Source organism: Macaca mulatta, chromosome 5 (assembly GCF_049350105.2).
Source record: "Macaca mulatta isolate MMU2019108-1 chromosome 5, T2T-MMU8v2.0, whole genome shotgun sequence".
Lineage (NCBI taxonomy): Eukaryota > Metazoa > Chordata > Mammalia > Primates > Cercopithecidae > Macaca > Macaca mulatta.
The window spans coordinates 55338590-55360283 of NC_133410.1; the positions used below are offsets into that span (position 1 = coordinate 55338590).

Sequence of the window (21694 nt, forward strand, 5' to 3'; positions counted from 1 at the left end):
GACAGACTGTACCTGGAAAAATGGGACACTGCCCAAATACTGCACTTTTCCCATGGTCTTAGTAACAGGCAGACCAGGGGATTCTCTCCCATGCCTGGCTTCGGGGGGGTCCCACACCCACGGAGCTTTGCTCACTGCTAGAGTAGCAGCCTGAGATTGACCTGCGAGGCTGTAGCCTGGTGGGGGGAGGGGCATCCACAATTGCTGAGGCTTGAGTAGGTAAACAAAGTGGCTGGGAAGCTCGAACTGGGCAGAGTCCACCACAGCTCAGGAAGGCCTACTGCCTCTATAGACTCCACCTCTGTGGGCAGGGCATAACTGAACAAAAGCCAGCAGAAATTTCTGCAGACTTAAACCTCCCTGTCTGACAGCTCTGAAGAGAGCAGTGGTTCTACCAGCATGGCATTTGAGCTCTGAGAACAGACAGACTGCCTCCTCAAGTGGGTCCCTGACCCCTGTGTAGCCTAACTGGGAGACACCTCCCAGTGGGGGCCGACAGACACCTCATATAGGCATGTTCCCCTCTGGGACGAAGCTTCCAGAAGAAGGATCAGTCAGCAATATTTGCTGTTCTGCAATATTTGCTTTTCTGCAGCCTCTGCTGGTGATACCCAGGCAAATAGGGTCTGGAGTGGACTTCCACCAAATTCCAACAGACCTGCAGCTGAGGGACCTATTAGAAGGAAAACTAACAAACAGAAAGGAATAGCAGCAACATCAACAAAAAAGACATCCACACCAAAACCCCATCTATAGGCACCAGCATCAAAGACCAAAGGTAGATAAAACCACAAAGATGGGGAGAAACCAGAACAGAAAAGTAGAAGATTCTAAAAACTAGAGTGCCTCTTCTCCTCCAAAGGATCGCAGCTCCTCATAAGTAATGGAAAAAAGCTGGATGGAGAATGACTTTGATTAGTTGACAGAAGTAGGTGTCAGAAGGTCGGTAATAACAAACTTCTCCGAGCTAAAGGAGCATGTTCTAACCCATCGCAAGGAAGTTAAAAACCTTGAAAAAAGGGTAGATGAATGGATAACTAGAATAAACAGTGTAGAGAAGACCTTAAATGACCTGATGGAGCTGAAAATCATGGCACGAGAACTTCGTGATGCACACACAAGCTTCAGTAGCCGATTTGATCAAGTGGGAGAAAGGATATCAGTGATTGAAGATCAAATTAATGAAATAAAGTGAGAAGACAAGTTTAGAGAAAAAAATATTAAAAATGAAGAAATCCTCCAAGAAATACAGAACTATGTGAAAAGACAAAATCTGCATTTGATTGGTATACATGAAAATGATGGGGAGAATAGAACCAAGTTGGAAAACACTCTTCAGGATATTATCCAGGATAACTTCCCCAACCTGGCAAGGCAGGCCAACATTTAAATTCAGGAAATACAGGGAACACCACAAAGATACTCCTCAAGAAGAGCAACCCCAAAACACATAATTGTCAGATTCACCAAGGTTGAAATGAAGGAAAAAATGTTAAGGGCAGTCAGAGAGAAAGGTCAGGTTACCCACAAAGGGAAGCCCATCAGACTAACAGCAGATCTGTTGGCAGAAACCCTACAAACCACAAGAGACTGGGGGCCAATATTCAACATTCTTAAAGAAAAGAATTTTCAACCCATAATTTCATATCCAGCCAAAGCTAAGCTTCATAAGTGAAGGAGAAATAAAATCCTTTACAGACATGCAAATGCTGAGAGATTTTGTCACCACCAGGCCTGCCTTACAAGAGCTCCTGAAGGAAGCACTAAACATGGAAAGGAACAACCGGGACCAACTACTGCAAAAACATGATAAATTGTAAAGACCATCAATGCTATGAAGAAACTGCATCAATTAATGGGCAAAATAACCAGCTAACATCATAATGAAAGGATCAAATTCAAACATAACAATATTAACCTAAAATGTAAATGGGCTAAATGCCCCAATTAAAAGACACAGACTGGCAAATTGGATAAAGAGTCAAGACCCATCAGTGTGCTGTATTCAGGAGACCCATCTCATGTGCAGAGACACACATAGGCTCAAAACAAAGGGATGGAGGAAGATCCACCATCAAAAGGAAAGCAAAAAAAAGAAGGGATTGCAATCCTAGTCTCTGATAAAACTGACTTTAAACCAACAGAGATCAAAAGAGACAACGAAGGCCACTACATAATGGTAAAGGGATCAATTCCACAAGAAGAGCTAACTATCCTAAATATGTATATGCTCAATACAGGAGTACCCAGATTCATAAAGCAAGTCCTTAGAGACCTACAAAGAGACTTAGACTCCCACACAATAATAATGGGAGACTTTAACACCCCACTGTCAATATTAGACAGATCAACGAGACAGAAGGTTGATAAGGATATCTAGGACTTGAACTCAGCTCTGCAGCAAGCAGACCTAATAGACATTTACAGAACTCTTCACCCCAAATCAACAGAATATATATTCTTCTGCACCACATTGCATTTATTCTAAAATTGATCACATAATTGGAAGTAAAGCACTCCTCAGCAAATGTAAAAGAACAGAAATCACAACAAACTGTCTCTCAGACCACAGTGCAATCAAATTAGAACTCAGGATTAAGAAATTCACCAAAAACTACACAACTACATGGAAACTGAACAACCTGCTCCTGAATGACTACTGGGTAAATAACGAAATTAAGGCAGAAATAAAGATGTTATCTGAAACCAATGAGAACAAAGACACAATGTACCAGAATCTCTGGGACACATTTAAAGCAGTGTGTAGAGGGAAATTCACAGTACTAAATGCCCACAAGAGAAAGCAGGAAAGGTCTAAAATTGACACCCTAACATCGCAATTAAAAGGATGAGAGAAGCAAGAGCAAACAAATTCACAAGCCATCAGAAGGCAAGAAATAACTAAGATCAGAACAGAACTGAAGGAGATAGAGACACAAAAAACCCTTCAAACAAATCAAGGAACCCAGAAGTTGGTTTTTTGAAAAGATCAACAAAATGGATAGACCACTAGCAAGAAGAAAAGAGAGAAGAATCAAATAGATGCAATAAAAATGATAAAGGGAATATCACCACCAATCACCGATCTCACAGAAATACAAACTACCATCAGAGAATACTATAAACACCTCTATGCAAATGAACTAGAAAATCTAGAAGAAATGGATAAATTCCTGGACACATACACCCTCCAAAGACTAAACCAGGAAGAAGCTGAATCTCTGAATAGACCAATAACAGGCTCTGAAATCGAGGCAATAATTAATAGGCTACCAACCAAAAAAAGTCCAGGACCAGATGGATTCACATCTGAATTCTACCAGAGGTACAAAGAAGAGCTGGTACCAGTCCTTCTGAAATATTCCAAACAACAGAAAAAGAGGGAATCTTCCCTAACTCATTTTATGAGGCCGGCATCATCCTGATGCCAAAGCCTGGCAGAGACACAACAACAAAAGAGATTTTTAGACCAATATCCCTGATGAAAATGGATGCGAAAATCCTCAATAAAATACTGGCAAACCAAATCCAGTGCACCTCGAAAAGCTTATCCACCACGATCAAGTTGGCTCCATCCCAGGGATGCAAGGCTGGTTCAACATACACAAATCAATAAAAGTAATCCATCATATAAACAGAACCAATGACAAAAACCACATGATTATCTCAATAGATGCAGAAAAGGCCTTCAATAAAATTCAACATCTCTTCATGCTAAACACTCTCAATAAACTAGGTATTGATGGTACATATCTCAAAATAATAAGAGCTATTTATGACAAACCCATAGCCAATGTCATATTGAATGGGCAAAAGCTGGAAGCATTCCTTTTGAAAACCGGCACAAGACAAGGATGCCCTCTCTCACCACTCCTACTCAACATAGTATTAAATGTTCTGGCCAGGGCAATCAGGCAGGAGAAAGAAATAATGGGTATTCAATTAGGAAAAGAGGAAATCAAATTGTCCCTGTTTGCAGATGACATGATTGTATATTTAGAAAACCCCATCGTCTCAGCACAAAATCTCCTTAAGCTGATATGCAACTTCTGCAAAGTCTCAGGATACAAAATCAATGTGCAAAAATCACAAGCATTCCTATACACCAATAACAGACAAACAGAGAGCCAAATCATGAGTGAACTCCCATTCACAATTGCTACAAAGAGAATAAAATACCTAGGAATCCAACTTACAAGGGCCATGAAGGACGTCTTCAAGGAGAACTACAAACCCCTGCTCAACAAAATAAAGGACACAAACAAATGGAAGAACATTCCATGCTCATAGAGAGGAAGAATCAATATTGTGAAAATGGCCATACTGCCTAGGGTAATTTATAGATTCAATGCCATCCCCATCAAGCTACCAATGACTTTCTTCACAGTATTGGAAAAAACTGCTTTAAAGTTCATATGGAACCAAAAAAGAGCCCTTATTGACAAGAAAATCCTAAGCAAAAAGAACAATGCTGGAGGCATCACACTACGTGACTTCAAACGATACTACAAGGCTGCAGTAACCAAAATAGCATGGTACTGGTACCAAAACAGATATATAGACCAGTAGAACAGAACAGAGGCCTTGGAAATAACAGCACACACTTACAACCATCTGATCTATGACAAACCTGACAAAAACAAGCAATGGGGAAAGGATTCCCTACTTAATAAATGGTGCTGGAAAAACTGGCTAGCCATATGTACAAAGCTGAAACTGAATCCCTTCCTTACACCTCTTACAAAAATTAATTCAAAATGGATTAAAGACTTAAATGTTAGACCTAAAATCATAAAAACCCTAGAAGAAAACCTAGGCAATACCATTCAGGACATAGGCATGGGCAAGGACTTCATGACTAAAACACTAAAAGCAATGGCAACAAAAGCCAAAATAGACAAATGGGATCTAATTAAAGAGCTTCTGCATGGCAAAAGAAACTACCATCAGAGTGAACAGGCTACCTACAAAATAGGAGAAAATTTTTGCAATCTATCCATCTGACAAGGGGCTAATATCCAGAATACACAAAGAACTTAAATTTATAAGAAGAAAATAAACAATCCCATGAAAAACTGGGCAAAGGATTTAAACAGACACTTCTCAAAAGAAGACATTTATGTGGCCAACAGACACATGAAAAAATGCTCATCATCATTGGCCATCAGAGAAATGCAAATCAAAACCACAATGAGATACCATCTCACACCAGTTAGAATAGCGATCATTAAAAAGTCAGGAAACAACAGATTCTGGAGAGGATATGGAGAAATAGGAATGCTTTTACACTGTTGGTGGGAGTGTAAAAAGTTCAACCATTGTGGAAGACAGTGTGGCAATTTCTCAAGGATCTAGAACCAGAAATACCATTTGACCCAGCGATCTCATTACTGGGTATATTCCCAAAGTATTAAAAATCATGCTACTATAAAGACACATGCACACATATGTTTATTGTGGCACTATTCACAATAGCAAAGACTTGGAACCAACCCAAATGGCCATCAATAATAGACTGGATTAATAAAATGTGGCACATATACACCATGGAATACTATGCAGCCATAAAAAATGATGAGTTTGTGTCCTTTGCAGGGACATGGATGAAGCTGGAAACCATCATTCTCAGCAAACTATTACAAGGACACAAAACCAAACATTGCATGTCCTCACTCATAGGTGGGAATTGAACAATGAGAACACTTGGACACAGGGCAGAGAACATCACACAACAGGACCTGTAGGGGGGTGGGGGGTTGGGGGAGAGATAGCAATAGGAGGAATGCCTAAAGTAAATGACGAGTTGATGGGTGCAGCAAACCAACATGCTACACATATACCTATGTAACAAATCTGCACGTTGTGCACATGTACCCTAGAACTTAAAGTATATATATAAAAAAAGACCCACTTCCTTTTTTTGTAAGGTGAGTTTCTGAAGATGCAAATACCTCAGTGAAGTTAAAGCCCCTTTTGTAGTCTACAGACATCTGGGCTAAGCTCCCTCTAGACCTATCCTTTCCCCAGATCCTCATGCAGAAAAGTGAAAGACTGGTCCGTGTGGAGATATGGAAGGAAAGCATCTCGCTTTCCAGCAAACATCAATCAGACACAGATGGGATGGAGCCAGAAGCCCTTTAAAGCTCTGGTGTGGGGAGAGAAAATAGAGACCCTCCCCCTTCAACCCCCATCATTTCTGAGGGCATCATTTTCTCCCTCCACTTGCCAAGACAGCTCTGAAAAGTTCCCATAGCACTGTTGCCCTCCTCTGGCAATGTTGCAAATGGTTTCAGGAACTATACCAGTTAGGTTTCAGAAAGTTCTATGAAAAAACCTAGCATACAGTTCAACCCTTTTCCTGTCTTATTCTCCCCATCAGATTAATACTTAAACATCCTCTGGAAGGGGGAGAGTGGAAGGTCACAGACCTTTAAGCTGTGATCTATGACCTGAACTCCATCTCTCTCTTTTCCCAAACTCATCTCCATATAAATTTTGTTTTGGGAAGTCCGAAACTGGGTGTCCTGTTTCCTAGTAGATATTAAACCACTTGAACGCAGGGATTGTGCCTTTCAGATGTAGTAATCCCTTATAGACCCAGCACAGCACTTTGCAGCAATATTTGTTGAATGGTGCCAGTTAGGTGTATATTTTTTTTAAGCTAGTGGTCCTATCATTCAACCAAATCTTAGGCTAACAAAAAATCCTTTTAAATGAACCAAAATGCCCAGTGTGGTCTAGAGTAAGAGACCTATTTCTTTTTTCCCCATGTCATTTTTACAAATTAGAAATTTGACCTGCAATCTCAAATGTGTGCTTAAAAATGCTTTATGCTATTGGAACTACTGTTTTCCCTTTTCATTTATCTGTTTATTCCTTTATTCAAATACAAGATTTTTGCCCCTCTATTAAGTAAAACCCAGAGGTTGAGGTTGGCATTCAATTACCAGGACTGAACTTCAAAACTCGGCTCTTTGGGTAATAATCCACACCAGACTGGGCAGAGCCATCCCGCGTGCTGCAGCGAACCTTGGAGGTCCTGTTCTGATCCCCTCTGCGGATCACCTTGATGTTCAGAATTGCAATGGCATCTGGGCCTGCGGGTTCCCGGATCTGGTATGCAGCTTCTTCAAACTCAATGGTGGGGGCTAAGGAAACGTGATTAGGAAAACAAGAGCCAGTTAGAATAGCACAAAGGATTCAGACTTCCAGGAAAACACCTTATAATGACAAGAGGAAATTGTTCACATTAGTTAACAATATGAAGGCAAAATGGCTTGCAGTCATAAAACTCAATCAGTATTTACTGTTAAACAATGCTTTGGAAAAAGATATTTATTTGTGATTCTGCAGGAGTTATGTCTCACACGTTCCTTATTAAAAACAATATAATGGGTAGAATTATTTGTAGCGACTTCGAAATTCATGATGTCCAAGTTTCCGTCTCGGCACTGCAGCTCACAGAATGTTTTAAAATTTGAACAGTTTATCAAGGGACTGAGACATAGTAGGCCCTAGACAAATACCTATCACATAAATCAACTTTTCATTCATGAGATATGAATTTCAAAGGTTTGTAATTTATCTCATTTACATACTACTTAAATTTACCAAGTCCACCCCTCACCTCCGGTCCTTTGGACCCCCTCCTCTTAGTGCTCTCACCTCCCCATCCTCAGCTTTTCCTAATTTCCCACAAGCTATATAGGTAAGTATGGGTCCTTTCAGCGACTGGCTACAAGGATAATTCAGGAACACAAGATTTCCTAATGGAATCCTGTTGCTAGGAAATTATTAATAATATATTCAACCTGGGCAACATAGTGAGACCTCATCTCTACAGATAAATTAAAAAATTAGCCAGGCATGGTGGCACATGCCTGTGGTCGCAGCTACTCAGAACGTTGACATGGGAGAATCATTTGAGCCCTGGTGGTCGAGGCTACAGTGAGCCATAATTGCCCCACTGCACTCCAGCCTGGGCGGCAAAGCAAAACTCCATATCAAATAAATAAATAAGATAATATATTGATTTTTACCAAAAAATTCAAATCATGCCTTCTTTTCTATTATATCTCATGGGGAAGGGTGGGGTGGTGGTAGAGAGAGATTAAAAGATGGAAAAATTGAGAGTAATAACTTTTATACCATTTTGAGTATATCATAGAATATGGCAGAAATTTCTACTTTCTTTTTTTTGAGACAGAGTCTCACTCTCTCGCCCAGGCTGGAGTGCAGTGGCGTGATCTCAGCTCACTGCAAGCTCCGCTTCCCGGGTTCACGTCATTCTCCTGCCTCAGCCTCCCGAGGAGCTGGGACTACAGGCGCCGGCCACTACGGCTAACTTTTTGTATTTTTAGTAGAGACGGGGTTTCACTGTGTTAGCCAGGATGGTCTTGATTCCTGACCTCGTGATCGGCCTCCCAAAGTGCTGAGATTACAGGCGTGAGGCTCCGCACCCGGCCAGAAAGCTCTGCTTTTTATATTTATTTCCCTTTCTTTCCCTCTCGGAAAGTCAAATCTTTCTTACTGTAGAAGATGAGCCTCATTTGAGGTTTTATAGTTTTTAATAAGAATGCTCTTTGAAACCTAGGAGGGTCACTGCAGCACAGCATAAATCTTTTTTCTTTGAGACAGGAGTTTCCTTCTTGTTGCCCACGCTGGAGTGCAATGGCCTGATCTCGGCTCACCGCAACTTCCGCCTCCCGGGTTTGAGCGATTCTCCTGCCTCAGCCTCCTGAGTAGCTGGGATTACAGGTGCATGCCACCACGCCTGGCTAATTCTGTATTTTTTGTAGAGACAGGGTTTCTCCATGCTGGTCAGACTGATCTTGAACTCCCGACCTCAGGTGATCGATCCACCTGCCTTGGCCTCCCAAAGTGCTGGGATTACAAGCCTGAGCCACTGCACCCGCCCTTTTTTTAAATTATACTTTAAGTTCTGGGATAAATGTGCAGAACATGGGATGTGCAGAACATGCAGATTTGTTACAAGCCACATGTGCCATCAACCTGTCACATACATTAAGTATTTCTCCTAATGCTATCCCTCCCCTAGCTCCCCATCCCTCTCCCCGTGTCCATGTGTTCTCATTGTTCATCTCCCACTTATGAGAGAGAACATGCAGTGTTTGGTTGTCTGTTCTTGTGTTAGTTGCAGCAGAGTATAAATCTTATTTCCCTGAGCCTCAATGATGTGTACCTGGGAGAGGTTCACTTCGGGATCTGAACTTGAGTCTCCCGGAGTCAAGGACTAATTCAACTTCCAGACTGGAGTTTCTGATTTTATCGAATGTCCAAGTTAGTTACTGATTTTTCACTAGGAACCCTAAGAGTCACTGAGACTCTTAGAGTAGTTAGTGATACTTAAGAGTATAGATTCCAGAATCAGACAGAATGAAGTTCACACCCAGGTTTGCTGTTTGCAGCTGTGTAACTAAGAGTGCAAATTATACAGCTTTGCTGAGGTTCAGTTTCTTTATTCAAAATATGGAAATAATAGTGCCAACCTCAAGAAATTCCTGCCACTATTAAATAAGATAATAAAATATGCTTAGCATAGTTCTTGGTATGCAGTATTCAATAAAAACAGCTACCACTATTTGTAATATTATTATCCATTCACTCATTAAAATATCTTTCTTAGTGAAACAATTATGTCGCAGTTTGAAACAGGTTTTGTCTTCCTTGGTGACTGGGTCATTCTTGGCTAACACTTGACTATAGAGCTTAAGGATTTTTTTAGGTTAGTAGGCCAAATCAATTAGAGAGAAGAAACCTGAAAAATTAGACTTTTCCAGGAAGGTGGCAGTGTTTTAAATCAGTTCATTGGATTCCACTGATTCCAACTGTATTTCCAGTCCTGCTCCTGAACTGCAGTGACTTAAATGGTTTTTATTTTCTGTCTTAGCATTTCTATCTCAGCTTTTAACCACAATCATTCTGTATCTCCTAGCACTGTGGTAGGGAATAATGATATTAAAAATACCTATGAATTTTTTTTTGGACCTCTGTAGAGGGAGATCATTTGCTATCAACATTTTATATAAATATTCAGAGAATGTTATCGGTAGGCGTTCTTAAAGCACTTTTATTTTTCAAAACACTAATAATTAGTTAAACATCAGTTTATGTTCCCTCAACCTAAGAGTAACTAAAGATAATTTCTTCTGTTACCATCTTCATCATTGGATATGGTGATGGTGGCCATGTTATTCTTTCCAATTCTAGCTCCACTCCAGTGGTTTCCAAGAGGAAGCCCGAGGTAGACCCTGAACTGTTCGTCTGGCTCAAACATGGAGTCATCGTGGATATAGACTGTACAGTTCTTCACCTAGAGCCAATGGGACAAGACAGATTAAAATTTGCGGCAAGATATCAGTGACTTGCTTGGTTTTCCTAGAAAATTATTTTTCTTCTTTTTTGCATCAAAAAGTCAACACAAATTCAAAAGGATCCAGTTTTATTTGTAAAACAAAATGTTCAAATTTAACAGTTCATGCTTCAGAGGGACTTACCTATATGTAAAGACTTGTATTGACACATGCCAAGTCATTTTTAATTACTGGAGATGGATTATGAAAAACGAGATCAACAAAAAAACCCACTAAAAAGCATATGTAGAACATCTGTGTGCTTTCCCACATTTCTTCTGGGCTGCTTAATACCTTTTCACATATTAAAATAGGTAGATTTCTGATGACGAGGGTTTAACATACTGATTAAACTTTCTGGAGAGCTGAGTAACACTTCTTTTCCTTTGTAAAAATTGAAGCCTTATAAGGAAATCAGAAAGGCTTTGTGTTAGGCTAAAGATACCTTTAAATGCTAGAGAATTTTCAAATCTGCTGCCAAATGATATCTCATCTGAAAACTGCTGAGTACAGAAACTCTGAGACCACAATCTAAATCCCTGTTTGATGGAAAAAAACCAAGTGTTTCTCAACAGAATATTCCCTACTGAGGACTGTATTTTTGAGAAAATGTAAAATATGGTCACAACATTTCAGATAACACAGCAGCCTCAATGGTAGAGTCACGTGATGCGAAGGAGGATATTTTTAGTTGGATCATTTTAAATTCACTATTCTAACATGTTGCAAAGGATATATGAGTAGAGAGAAGTTTCACTCTCACACTTCCTAAGTCACACTAAATGGTGAGAGAATATCCCAGTGAACATTTATATGTGACTTGCTAACCTGATTTTAAGTCCCCGAAGAAGGTTTTTTTTTCGTCTACCACATCTTTTGTATAAGAATTCCTTATAGAAAGCATGAAGTTAGCAGTGACTCTTTAGATCTTAAAAAAAAAGTTAGTGAATGACAAGTTTCAAAGCATATGCTTAGCAAGCAAAATAATAATAATAATAATAAAGCTTCTAAAATGTGCTTAAGAATAATGATAGATTGTTGTGTGGGTAACACAGATTACTAGACTGTATTTTCTTTATAATTTTATTAAATTAAAAACTACTTCTTGGATAAGCAGAGGATTCTCTTTTGAACTGAAAACAAATACAGACATGTAGACTCAAATCTGAAGATGGTGTCTGTAGTATATTTATGTGTTTTAAACACATTTCAACCTGTCACCAGTAAAATTCCCATAAAATATATAAATAAGACAGTCTTTTATGAGTTGTAAATGTGTAAATGTCATGAGTGCTCCAAAGAAGGAAGCTATCACTTTTATTTTTGTAGTAATGATGAACCGAGGAAGAATCTAGGGTGATCTGCGATGGGTATATTTTATGCTAAACTTCAAAAGACTAATCATGAGGCAAAAACTGGATACATTTGATTATTTCAAAATTGAAGACTTCTGGTCAGCTAAGAACACCATAGTCAAAGGTAATAAATAAGTGAGAGAAAAATAAAAGGTGTTATTAATACCTAAAATGTCTAAAACTGGCAAGGAATTAATATTTGGGAAATATAAGAAAGTACTACAAATCAGTGAGTAAAAGATAATACAATGAAATAAGAAACAAAGGACACAAATAAGCTTATATGCTTATTGGAAACCCAATAAGCTAACAAGCATATAAAGGTTAGTACTTAAAGAATTACAAATTAAAATGAGATATAATGTTATACCTATTAAATTAGCAAAAATTCAAAAGATAAGTAATGCTACGTTTTGAAGAGAATATAGGGTGATAACTACCCTCATGCACTTCTAGTGACATTCTAGAAAGTATTCCAACACAAGGTTTTCAAATTAAGTATATGCATGTCCTATAGTTTATAATTTTGCTCCTGATTATATATCCAAGAAAATTCTCATTCAAGTCTGTAAGTGGACATGTATGAGGATGTGCACTGAAGCATTATTTGTGATGACAGGTGTCAGGAAGCTGGTGGGTGTGATCACTGAGATTCCTCACTGTCTCTTGCTAAGAGTGTATGGGTAAAATATTACAGACACATGCTGATAAATATTTGTCCCCTCCATATCTCCTATTGAAATTTGATCCCCAATTATTGGAAGTGGGGCCTGGTGGAAGATGTTTGGGTGATAGGGACAGTTCTCTCATGAATGGCTTGGTGCCATTCTCACAGGGTTGAGTGAATTCTCTTAATTCCCATAAGATATGGTAGTTAATAAGAGTCTGACCCTTCCCTACCCTCTCTCTTTCCTTCCTCTCGCCATGTGATGATGCCTGCTCCCCTTTCTCTTCTGTCATGAGTGGTAGCTTCCCGAAGCCCTCACCAGAAGCAGATGCTGGCACCATGTTTCTTGTATAGCCTGCAGAACTGTGAGCCAAATAAACCCCTTTTCTTTATGAACTACCCAGCCTCAGGTATTCCTTTATAGCAATGCAAATGGACTAAGACATATACCATAAAATATCATGTAACAGTTAGAAGCAACCAATTACATGTACACCTAAACAACATAGACAGATCTCAAAATATCGCTGAGTGGAAACAGTAAAAGATGAAAAAAGAGGACAATAGCAATTTTAGAAATTAAAACTGTATACATAAAACAATAAGCATTTAAGAAGAAATACAAGTGAACAGATACATATTAAACACAATAGATTGATGAGCAGGGAAAAGAATGTGGCTGGAGAGTGGAGGTAAAATAAAATGAATAAAAAAAAAAACAAAAGTAAGAGAAGGGCTTAGTATTGACCAATGAGGATGTGTGCCTTGAACCAAGGGATACAATTGACTCAATCACCTGAAACTGAGATTTTAAAATGGGGAAAATGTGATTCTGATTCAATACACAGTTTTGACATACACTGAGGTTGCAGGCTTTAATTCTGGTGCAGCCATGTTTGCTAGTGAGTTTTTTTTTTCTTGTTATTATACTTTAAGTTCTAGGATACATGTGCAGAACATGCAGGTTTGTTACACAGGTATACATGTGCCATGGTGGTTTGCTGCACCCATCAACCCGTCATCTAAATTAGGTATTCTTCCTAATACTATCCCTCCCCTAACCCCCCACCACCCAGACAGGCCCTGGCATGTGATGTTCCCCTCTCTGGGTCCATGTGTTCCCATTGTTTAACTCCCACTTATGAGTCAGAACATGTGGTGTTTGGTTTTCTGTTCCTGTGTTAGTTTGCTGAGAATGATGGTTTCCAGCTTCATCCATGTCCCTGGAAAGGGCATGAACTCATCTTTTTCTTTGTTATAGCTGCATAGCACTCCATGGTGTATGTGTGGCACAGTTTCTTTATCCAGTCTATCATTGATGGGCATTTGGGTTGGTTCACAGTCTTTGCTATTGTGAACAGTGCTGCAATAAACATACGCATGCATGTGTCTTTATAGTAGAAAGTTTTATAATTCTTTGGGTATATACCCAATAATGGGATTGCTGGGCCAAATCGTATTTCTGGTTCTAGATCCTTGAGGAATTACCACCCTGTCTTCCACAATGGTTGAACTAATTTACACTCCTACGAACAACGTAAAAGCATTCCTGTTTCTCCACATCCTCTCCAGAATCTGTTGTTTCCTGACTTTTTAATGATCGCTATTCTAACTGGCAAGAGATGGTATCTCCTTGTGGTTTTGATTTGCATTTCTCTAATGACCAGTGATGAAGAGCTTTTCTTTTTTCATTTGTTGGCCACATAAATGTCTTCTTTGGAGAAGTGTCTGTTCATATCCTTTGTCTACTTTTTGATGGGGTTGTTTTTTCCTTGTAAATTTGTTTAAGTTTCTTGTAGATTCTGGATATTAGCCCTTTGTCAGATGGATAGATTGCAAAAATTTTCTCCCATTCTGTAGGTTTCCTGTTCACTCTGATGATAGCTTCTTTTGCTGTGTAGAAGCTCTTTAGTTCAATTAGATCCCATTTGTCAATTTTGGATTTTGTTGCCATTGCTTTTGGTGTTTTAGTCATGAAGTCCTTGCCCATGCCTATGTCCTGAATGGTATTGCCTAGGTTTTCTTCTAGGGTTTTTATGGTTTTAGGTCTTACGTTTAAGTCTTCAATCCATCTTGAGTTAATTTTTGTATAAGGTGTAAGGAAGGGGTCCAGTTTCAGTTTTCTGCATATGGCTAGCCAGTTTTCCCAACACTATTAAATAGGGAATCCTTTCCCCATTGCTTGTTTTCATCAGGTTTGTCAAAGATCAGATGGTTGTAGATGTGTGGCATTATTTCTGAAACCTCTGTTCTGTTCCATTGGTCTATATCTCTGTTTTGGTACCAGTACCATGCTGTTTTGGTTACTGTACACTTGTAGTATAGTTTGAAGTCAGGTAGTGTGATGCCTCCAGCTTTGCTCTTTTTGCTTAGGATTGTCTTGGCTATATGGGCTCTTTTATGGTTCCATGTGAAATCTAAAGTAGTTTTTTCTAATTCTGTGAAGAATGTCAATGGTAGCTTGATGGGGATAGCAAGGAATCTATAAATTACTTTGTGCAGTATGGCTATTTTCATGATATTGATTCTTCCTATCCATGAGCATGGAATATTTTTCCATTTGTTTGTGTCCTCTCTTATTTCCTCGAGCAGTGGTTTGTAGCTCTCCTTGAAGACGTCCTTCATGTCCCTTGTAAGATGTATTCCTAGGTATTTTATTCTCTTTGTAGCAATTGTGAATGGGAGTTCACTCATGATTTGGCTCTCTGTTTGTCTGTTATTGGTGTATAGGAATGTTTGTGGTTTTTACACATTGATTTTGTATCCTGAGATTTTACTGAAGTTGCTTATCAGCTTAAGGAGATTTTGTGCTGAGATGATGGGGTTTTCTAAATATACAATCATGTCATCTGCAAAAAGAGACAATTTGACTTCCTCTCTTCCTATTTGAATACTGTTTATTTCTTTCTCTTGCCTGATTGCCCTGGCCAGAACATTTAATACTATGTTGAATAGGAGTGGTGAGAGAGTGCATTCTTGTCTTGTGCAGATTTTCAAAGGGAATGCTTCCAGCTTTTGCCCATTCAATATGATATTGGCTATGGGTTTATCATAAATAGCTCTTATTATTTTGAGATATGTTCCATCAATACCTAGTTTATTGAGAGTTTTTATCCTGAAAGTGTTGAATTTTATCGAAGGCCTTTTCTGCATCTATTGAGATAATCATGTGGGTTTTGTCATTGGTTCTGTTTATGTGATGGATTATGTTTATTGATTTGTGTACGCCAATCCAGCCTTGCATCCCAGGGATGGAGCTAACTTGATCATGGTGAGTAAGCTTTTTGATGTGCTGCTGGTTTCAGTTTGCCAGTATTTTATTGAGGATTTTTGCATCGATGTTCATCAGGGATGTTGGCCTGAAAATTTTTTTTGCTGTGTTTCTGCCACATTTAGTTATTAGGATGATGCTGGCCTCATAAAATGAGTTAGGAAGGAGTCCATCTTTTTCTATTGTCTGGAGTAGTTTCAGAAGTAATGGTACCAGTTCCTCTGTGTATCTCTAGTAGAATTTAGCTGCGAATCCGTCTGGTCCTGGGCTTTTTTTGGTTGGTAGTCTATTAATTACTGCCTCAATTTCAGAACTTGTTACTGGTCTATTCAAGGATTCAACTTCTTCCTGGTTTAGTCTTGAGAGGGTGTATGTGCCCAGGCATTTATCCATTTCTTCTAGATTTCCTAGTTTATTTGCATAGAGGTGTTTATAGTATTCTCTGATGGTAGTTTGTATTTCTGTGGGATCAGTGGTGATATCCCCTTTATCAATTTTTATTGTGTCTATTTGATTATTCTCTCTTTTCTTCTTTATCAGTCTGGCTAATGGTCTGTTTTGTTAATCTTTTTTAAAAAACTAGTTCCTGGATTCATTTTTTTTTTTTTGAGGGGTTTTTTATGTCTCTATCTCCTTCAGTTCTGTTCTGATCTTAGTTATTTCTTGTCGTCTGCTAGCTTTTGAATTTGTTTGCTCTTTCTTCTCGAGTTCTTTTTAATTGTGATGTTAGGGTGTCGATTTTAGATCTTTCCCACTTTCTTCTGTGGGCATTTAGTGCTATAAATTTCCCTCTAAACATGGCTTTAACTGTGTTCCAGGAATTCTGTTATGTTGTATTTGTTCCCATTGGTTTCAAAGAACTTATTTATTTCTGACTTAATTTCATTATTTACCCAGTAGTCATTCAGGAGCAGGTTGTTTAGTTTCCATGTAGTTGTGTGGTTTTGAGTGAGTTTCTTAATCTTGAGTTCCAGTTTGATTTCACTGTGGTCTGAGAGACTATTATGATTTCTGTTCTTTTGCATTTGCTGAGGAGTGTTTTATTTCCAATTATGTGGTCAACTTTAGAATAAGTGCAATGTGGTGCTGAGAAGAATGTATATTCTGTTGAGTTGGGGTGGAAAGTTCTGTAGATGTCTATTAGGTCTGCTTCGTCGAGAGCTGAGTTCAAGTCCCGAATACTGAATATCCTTGTTAATTTTCTGTCTCTTTGATCTAATATTGACAGTGGGGTGTTAAAGTCTCCCACTATTATTGTGTTGGCGTTTACATCTCTTTGTAGGTCTCTAAGAACTTGCTTTATGAATCTGGGTGATCCTGTATTGGGTGCATAGATATTTAGGAAAGTTAGCTCTTGTTGTTGCATTGATCCCTTTACCATTACGTAATGCCCTTGTCTTTTTTTATCTTTGCTGGTTTAAAGTCTGTTTCATCAGAGAGTAGGATTGCAGCCCCTGCTTTTTTTTGCTTTCCATTGGCTTTAGTAGTGAGTTTCCAGGTGCATATGCATGAGATTTCATGTACATTGTCAAGAGAATACTCTGCTGACTTGAATTTGCTCAACATCTGCCTATTTGGTCCTATACTGGGATGTATGTTTCCCTGGGACAGGGGTCCAGGTAGAGGGCTGTCTCTTGCTCTCAAAGTAACATTAGTGGAGTATATTCATCTCTAACAGAGTTTGAGATTAAGAGGTGGTAACAAGAGCAGAACTCATTTGATTCTGCTAAGTTCCAGATATGTCACACATCGGCTAAACTTCTCAGCTCGACCAATGATATGTGTATTTGATTGTAAGTGGGAGCCAAAGGAGGAATAGATGGCATCATTAAAAATATTATCAATTATGGATGACCCTTGAATGACACAGGTTTGAATTGTGTTGGTGCACTTAGATACGGATTTTTTTCTGTCTTCTACTCCTGAGACAGACCCTCCTCTCCCTCCTTCTCTTCAGCTTATTCAATATGAAGACAATGAGAATGAAGACAATGAGAATGAAGACTTTTATGATGATCCACTATTCCACTAATTGAATGGTAAATATATTTTCTCTTCCTAATATTCTCTTCTTAATAACATTTTTGTCTAGTTTATTTTGTTGTGAGAACGTAGTATATGACACATAAAAATGTGATAATCAACTATTTATTTATTGGTAGGGCTTTCAGTCAACAGTAGGTGATTAGTAGTTAAGTTTTGTGTGAGTCAAAAGTTATACACAAATTTTCAACTATGTCAGGAGTTGGCACCCCTCCCCCCTGCGTTGTTCAAGGGTCAACCATAGTATGAAAATTCTGAGAATTTTTGGAATTTATATAAATGACTTCATTACAGACAAATAAAGACAAGAAGAGAATCCCATCTTTCAGCCACCAGCAATCCACTTACTTTGTCCCCTTTCAGAAATGTAATCCGTGAAGAGTCTGCATTTCGTCTCTCCTCAAAGTCCTCCATGACCTGAGCGGAATGGCTCTGAGTATAGCACCTCACTGATGACTCATAGCTCAGGTCTCCGCTCCGAGTGATAGGGACATGCAGGATACCCTCCTTCTCCTTCACTAGGAGCAAATCCTTGGCAAACTGCATGCTGGGCACTGGGTGGGCAGACAGAAAGACAAAGTCACCATTTGTATAAGACAGGGAAGCAGTGGCCATGGTCCTTGTCAGCCTTCAGCAGCTACTTTGGCAGGTGAGCTCCACCAAAGCCCAGGGTAGGCTGACAAATCACAGGTGGTAAGCAGATTCCAAAGCATGGTTGCTCTCAGGACAAGGGAACTGCTTCTACTGTAAGTGTGCATCCAATGAAATAGAACAGATCAATTTTGTACCTATCTTTGTACAACTTCAAAATGCAGTTACCATCTCAAATATGAGCAGGTAATGCAAGTCAATAAATAGGATAATTGTAAGAAAAATTTTGATGGTGTAAGAAAAATTTTGATTGCTACTTGGATACTCAAAAGACTTCACTGTCCTCCTAGGGCTACAGTAAGGAAAACAGCAGTGCAAGTCTGGTGCTAAATGGCCACTCACATTGGTCTTGGGGCCACAGAGATAATAGGGAAGAGGGGGACATGAGTGTAAAGGAAAGAGCAGGCCATGTTTGAAAAGCTCCAGTCTTTTGTTGTCAGATCTTATTTCCAAATGAAGTCAGAGATGTGGATTTTTATGACATAGCTCCTAAATTCAAAAATAGCAAACAAATAAAATAGTGAAAAGAAAGTTTGCATAAGCCAAAACTATTTGGGACAAACAAAGCACGTCCATAGACTAAATTTCAGCCTCCCAAGTAGCTGGGACTATAAGCACGCACTAGATGCCTCTTCTTTTATAACTCAAATCCTCCTTTGACTTAAGGATGAGACTACAGTCAAATCATGGTTAAAAACAAGGACTTAGGAGGAAACAGACCTGAATTTCTATCCCAGCCCTTCTACTTACCAGTCGTGTGACACAGGGCAAGTTACTTAGACTTTCCAAACTTTGGAATATTTTTCATATATAAATTGGAAATATTAATATCTAATATAGAATTGTTGATAGAATTGAATTTAATGAGATAATAAATGCATAGTACTCAATATAGTATCTGGTTTATAGCGAGAACTCAAAGTTTGGTAGGAATTAATATATTATGGTTTCTATTTTCTTCCTAACTCCAGAATTCTCAATATGAAGAATCATTTTGTTTTCCTGCTATGCCTATTGTAATGCTCTGTATTAAGGCATTTGCCCTTCTGAGGTTAATATTTTGTTGACTGCTGGTTATTAATTTATTCATGAACAAAGCAAAGAATCATATGTGAAAGCCTCCTGGGTCAGAATTAGTCTTTGGGTTAGCTGTAATCACCAATTTCCTGGCTACCTCCTGGACACACCCCACCAATCCAGAAAGGAAGGAAAGGTGTGTGTTTGGGGACTGGGGGAGGTGGGGGAATGAGAGGAGAGGTGATAAGCACCCAAGCATTCTCCAAGTCAATGTATAGAAAAGTCTCTGTGACTCCAGAACTGTTGGTCCTGGCAAAAATAAAACCATCCCATCACATGAACTAAGCTTAATAGTTACTAATCATTGCTAAATGAAAAGTCAGATGATACCGCTTAAAAGAACACTATACCTAAAGGAAAATTAACAACTTTAGGCCTAACCAGTTAGGGCTCTGTAACCTAGTGAAATGGCCTGTGCTGCTTTTAAAAGGTGGATGGCAGTGACACCACCCAGCATAGGAGGACAAGAAGGAAGCTTGTTGCCAGGGAAAAAGCAACACAAGCAGGGATCTGAAGCTTTAGACTGTTTTTTCTTTCTGGCCTGACAGGCCTCAAGTCAGATGAGAAAGTTAAAGGCTGAAGTGGTTATGTTTAGGTTTGGTCATGCATTAATCAACTGCAAATTCATCTTGAGCTATAAAATACTATTTTTTTCCTTTTTAACGAGACATTCACTCTCACTTCTATCCCTGTCTGCCATTAAAAAAAAAAAAAAGAAAAAAAAAAAGAAGAGAGAGAGAGAGAAAGAGAAAAGGAAGTGGACACGTCTTCTAATTACCTGCCCAGAAATAATCCCTCCCTTTAAGAAGACCCCAGACCAGTGGGAGACTGAGGCAAGAGACATATACAACAAGGGGAGTTTCAGGAAGAGATTTAGCACAGGGGATTTGTGTTGTAAGTCAGGCATTGTGTTAAAGGTTTTCATACATATTATTTAATGTTATTCTGTCAGCAACCCCATAAGGCAGTATAATCCTCAGGCAGTGATAGCACTGGCTCTGAGAATCAGCTTCCTCTGACTGCAGGGCCCCTCTTTTTCCACACTGATGGGCTGAGTCAATATGAAATGGAGGTTACCTGCTGATGGCGTGTGGGCTCACATTGGGTATAATGCATTTTCTGTCAGCACTGCTCATAGAACACTTATTGTGCATGGCCAAGCTACAGTTATCTTTTTATTTATGGAAGTCTTGGATCCTAAAATAGATTATGGGACTCTGCTCTCCACTACTCTGTAGCCCATACCATGTTGATCACCAGTGCTAGGTATAGAAAATGTCCTATAAACACTGTTACCTCGCTAATCTTCTTAGTAACTGATAAAGTGAATGTAAATGCCAGTGCCTGGAATGCAATAGCCTCTTTACTGGCAATCGTTAAGTCAGACATTTAGGATAAATCTTGCCTTTGTTTCATGAGTTAATGAGTATGTTTGCCACAGATGCACACACAGGAGTGTGGTGCCGTAGCAGCTACAGGACTTTCTAATGTTGCCCAGTCAGCATTACTCATGCCCAAACCCTAGTCTAATTCCAGGTACCAGCACAGCAAAGGCAGGTGAGAACAGGTAAATGTTATAAGATGAGCTACTTAGATGATTTAAGATCCTGAAATCAGTCTAGTGGGAAAAGAATGAAAGGAGCTAAGATCACTGCAGAAGGCTGAGAGTTGACTTTGTAAGACTCTTATGTGACGGTTAGCATTGTTATATAGAGGGCAGTAGCCAGCTGAAACTGAAATGTGAAGGGTCGGCATAGTAGGATATGAAACCAGAAGACTGGACTTGGCTAGACCAGACTTGGATTTTAACTCCAGCTTCATCACCTTCTCTCTGTGTAATTCTACTCAAATTATTCAAACTTGGTTTCACCAGTTAAAGGTCTGTTGTAAGGATTAGAGATAATACGTAAGATCTTTCTACCCTAGAATGTTCACACTGAACGGACTCAACCAAAGTTCATTATTTCTAGGAAGAAAGATAATCAGAAGAAGTAAATACTGAATGCTACACTGGGTTACTGAAATAAGTTTTGGGATTTCTTTCTCTGGGATAAGTTATTGATTAAACACATATTGCTGTAGCTTCTCTGAAAGAAAAAGAAAATTTTTTGCTTAACATATCAGTTTCCTAAGTTGACAAACCCACTGCTCATCAATAAAATACTGAAAAATATTTAAATATAATTTTCTGTGTTGATCAATGAGGACTCTATGTGTTACTGGAGTCTCGTTGGTAAGTGTGATAATGACAGGTATG

At 39.0% G+C, this 21694-nt stretch overlaps 1 protein-coding gene across 1 annotated transcript in view; it reads right to left on the reverse strand.

Annotated features, from left to right (window-relative positions):
• FRAS1 (Fraser extracellular matrix complex subunit 1) overlaps positions 1–21694 on the reverse strand; it is a 449198-nt gene that overhangs the window by 39897 nt on the left and 387607 nt on the right. The window contains exons 59-61 of the mRNA XM_015138463.3: positions 18058–18263; positions 10177–10333; positions 6948–7148 (exon numbers count right to left, since the gene is read on the reverse strand). Of these exons, the coding sequence (XP_014993949.3) occupies positions 6948–7148; positions 10177–10333; positions 18058–18263 (564 nt within the window). The remainder of the gene's footprint in view (positions 1–6947; positions 7149–10176; positions 10334–18057; positions 18264–21694) is intronic.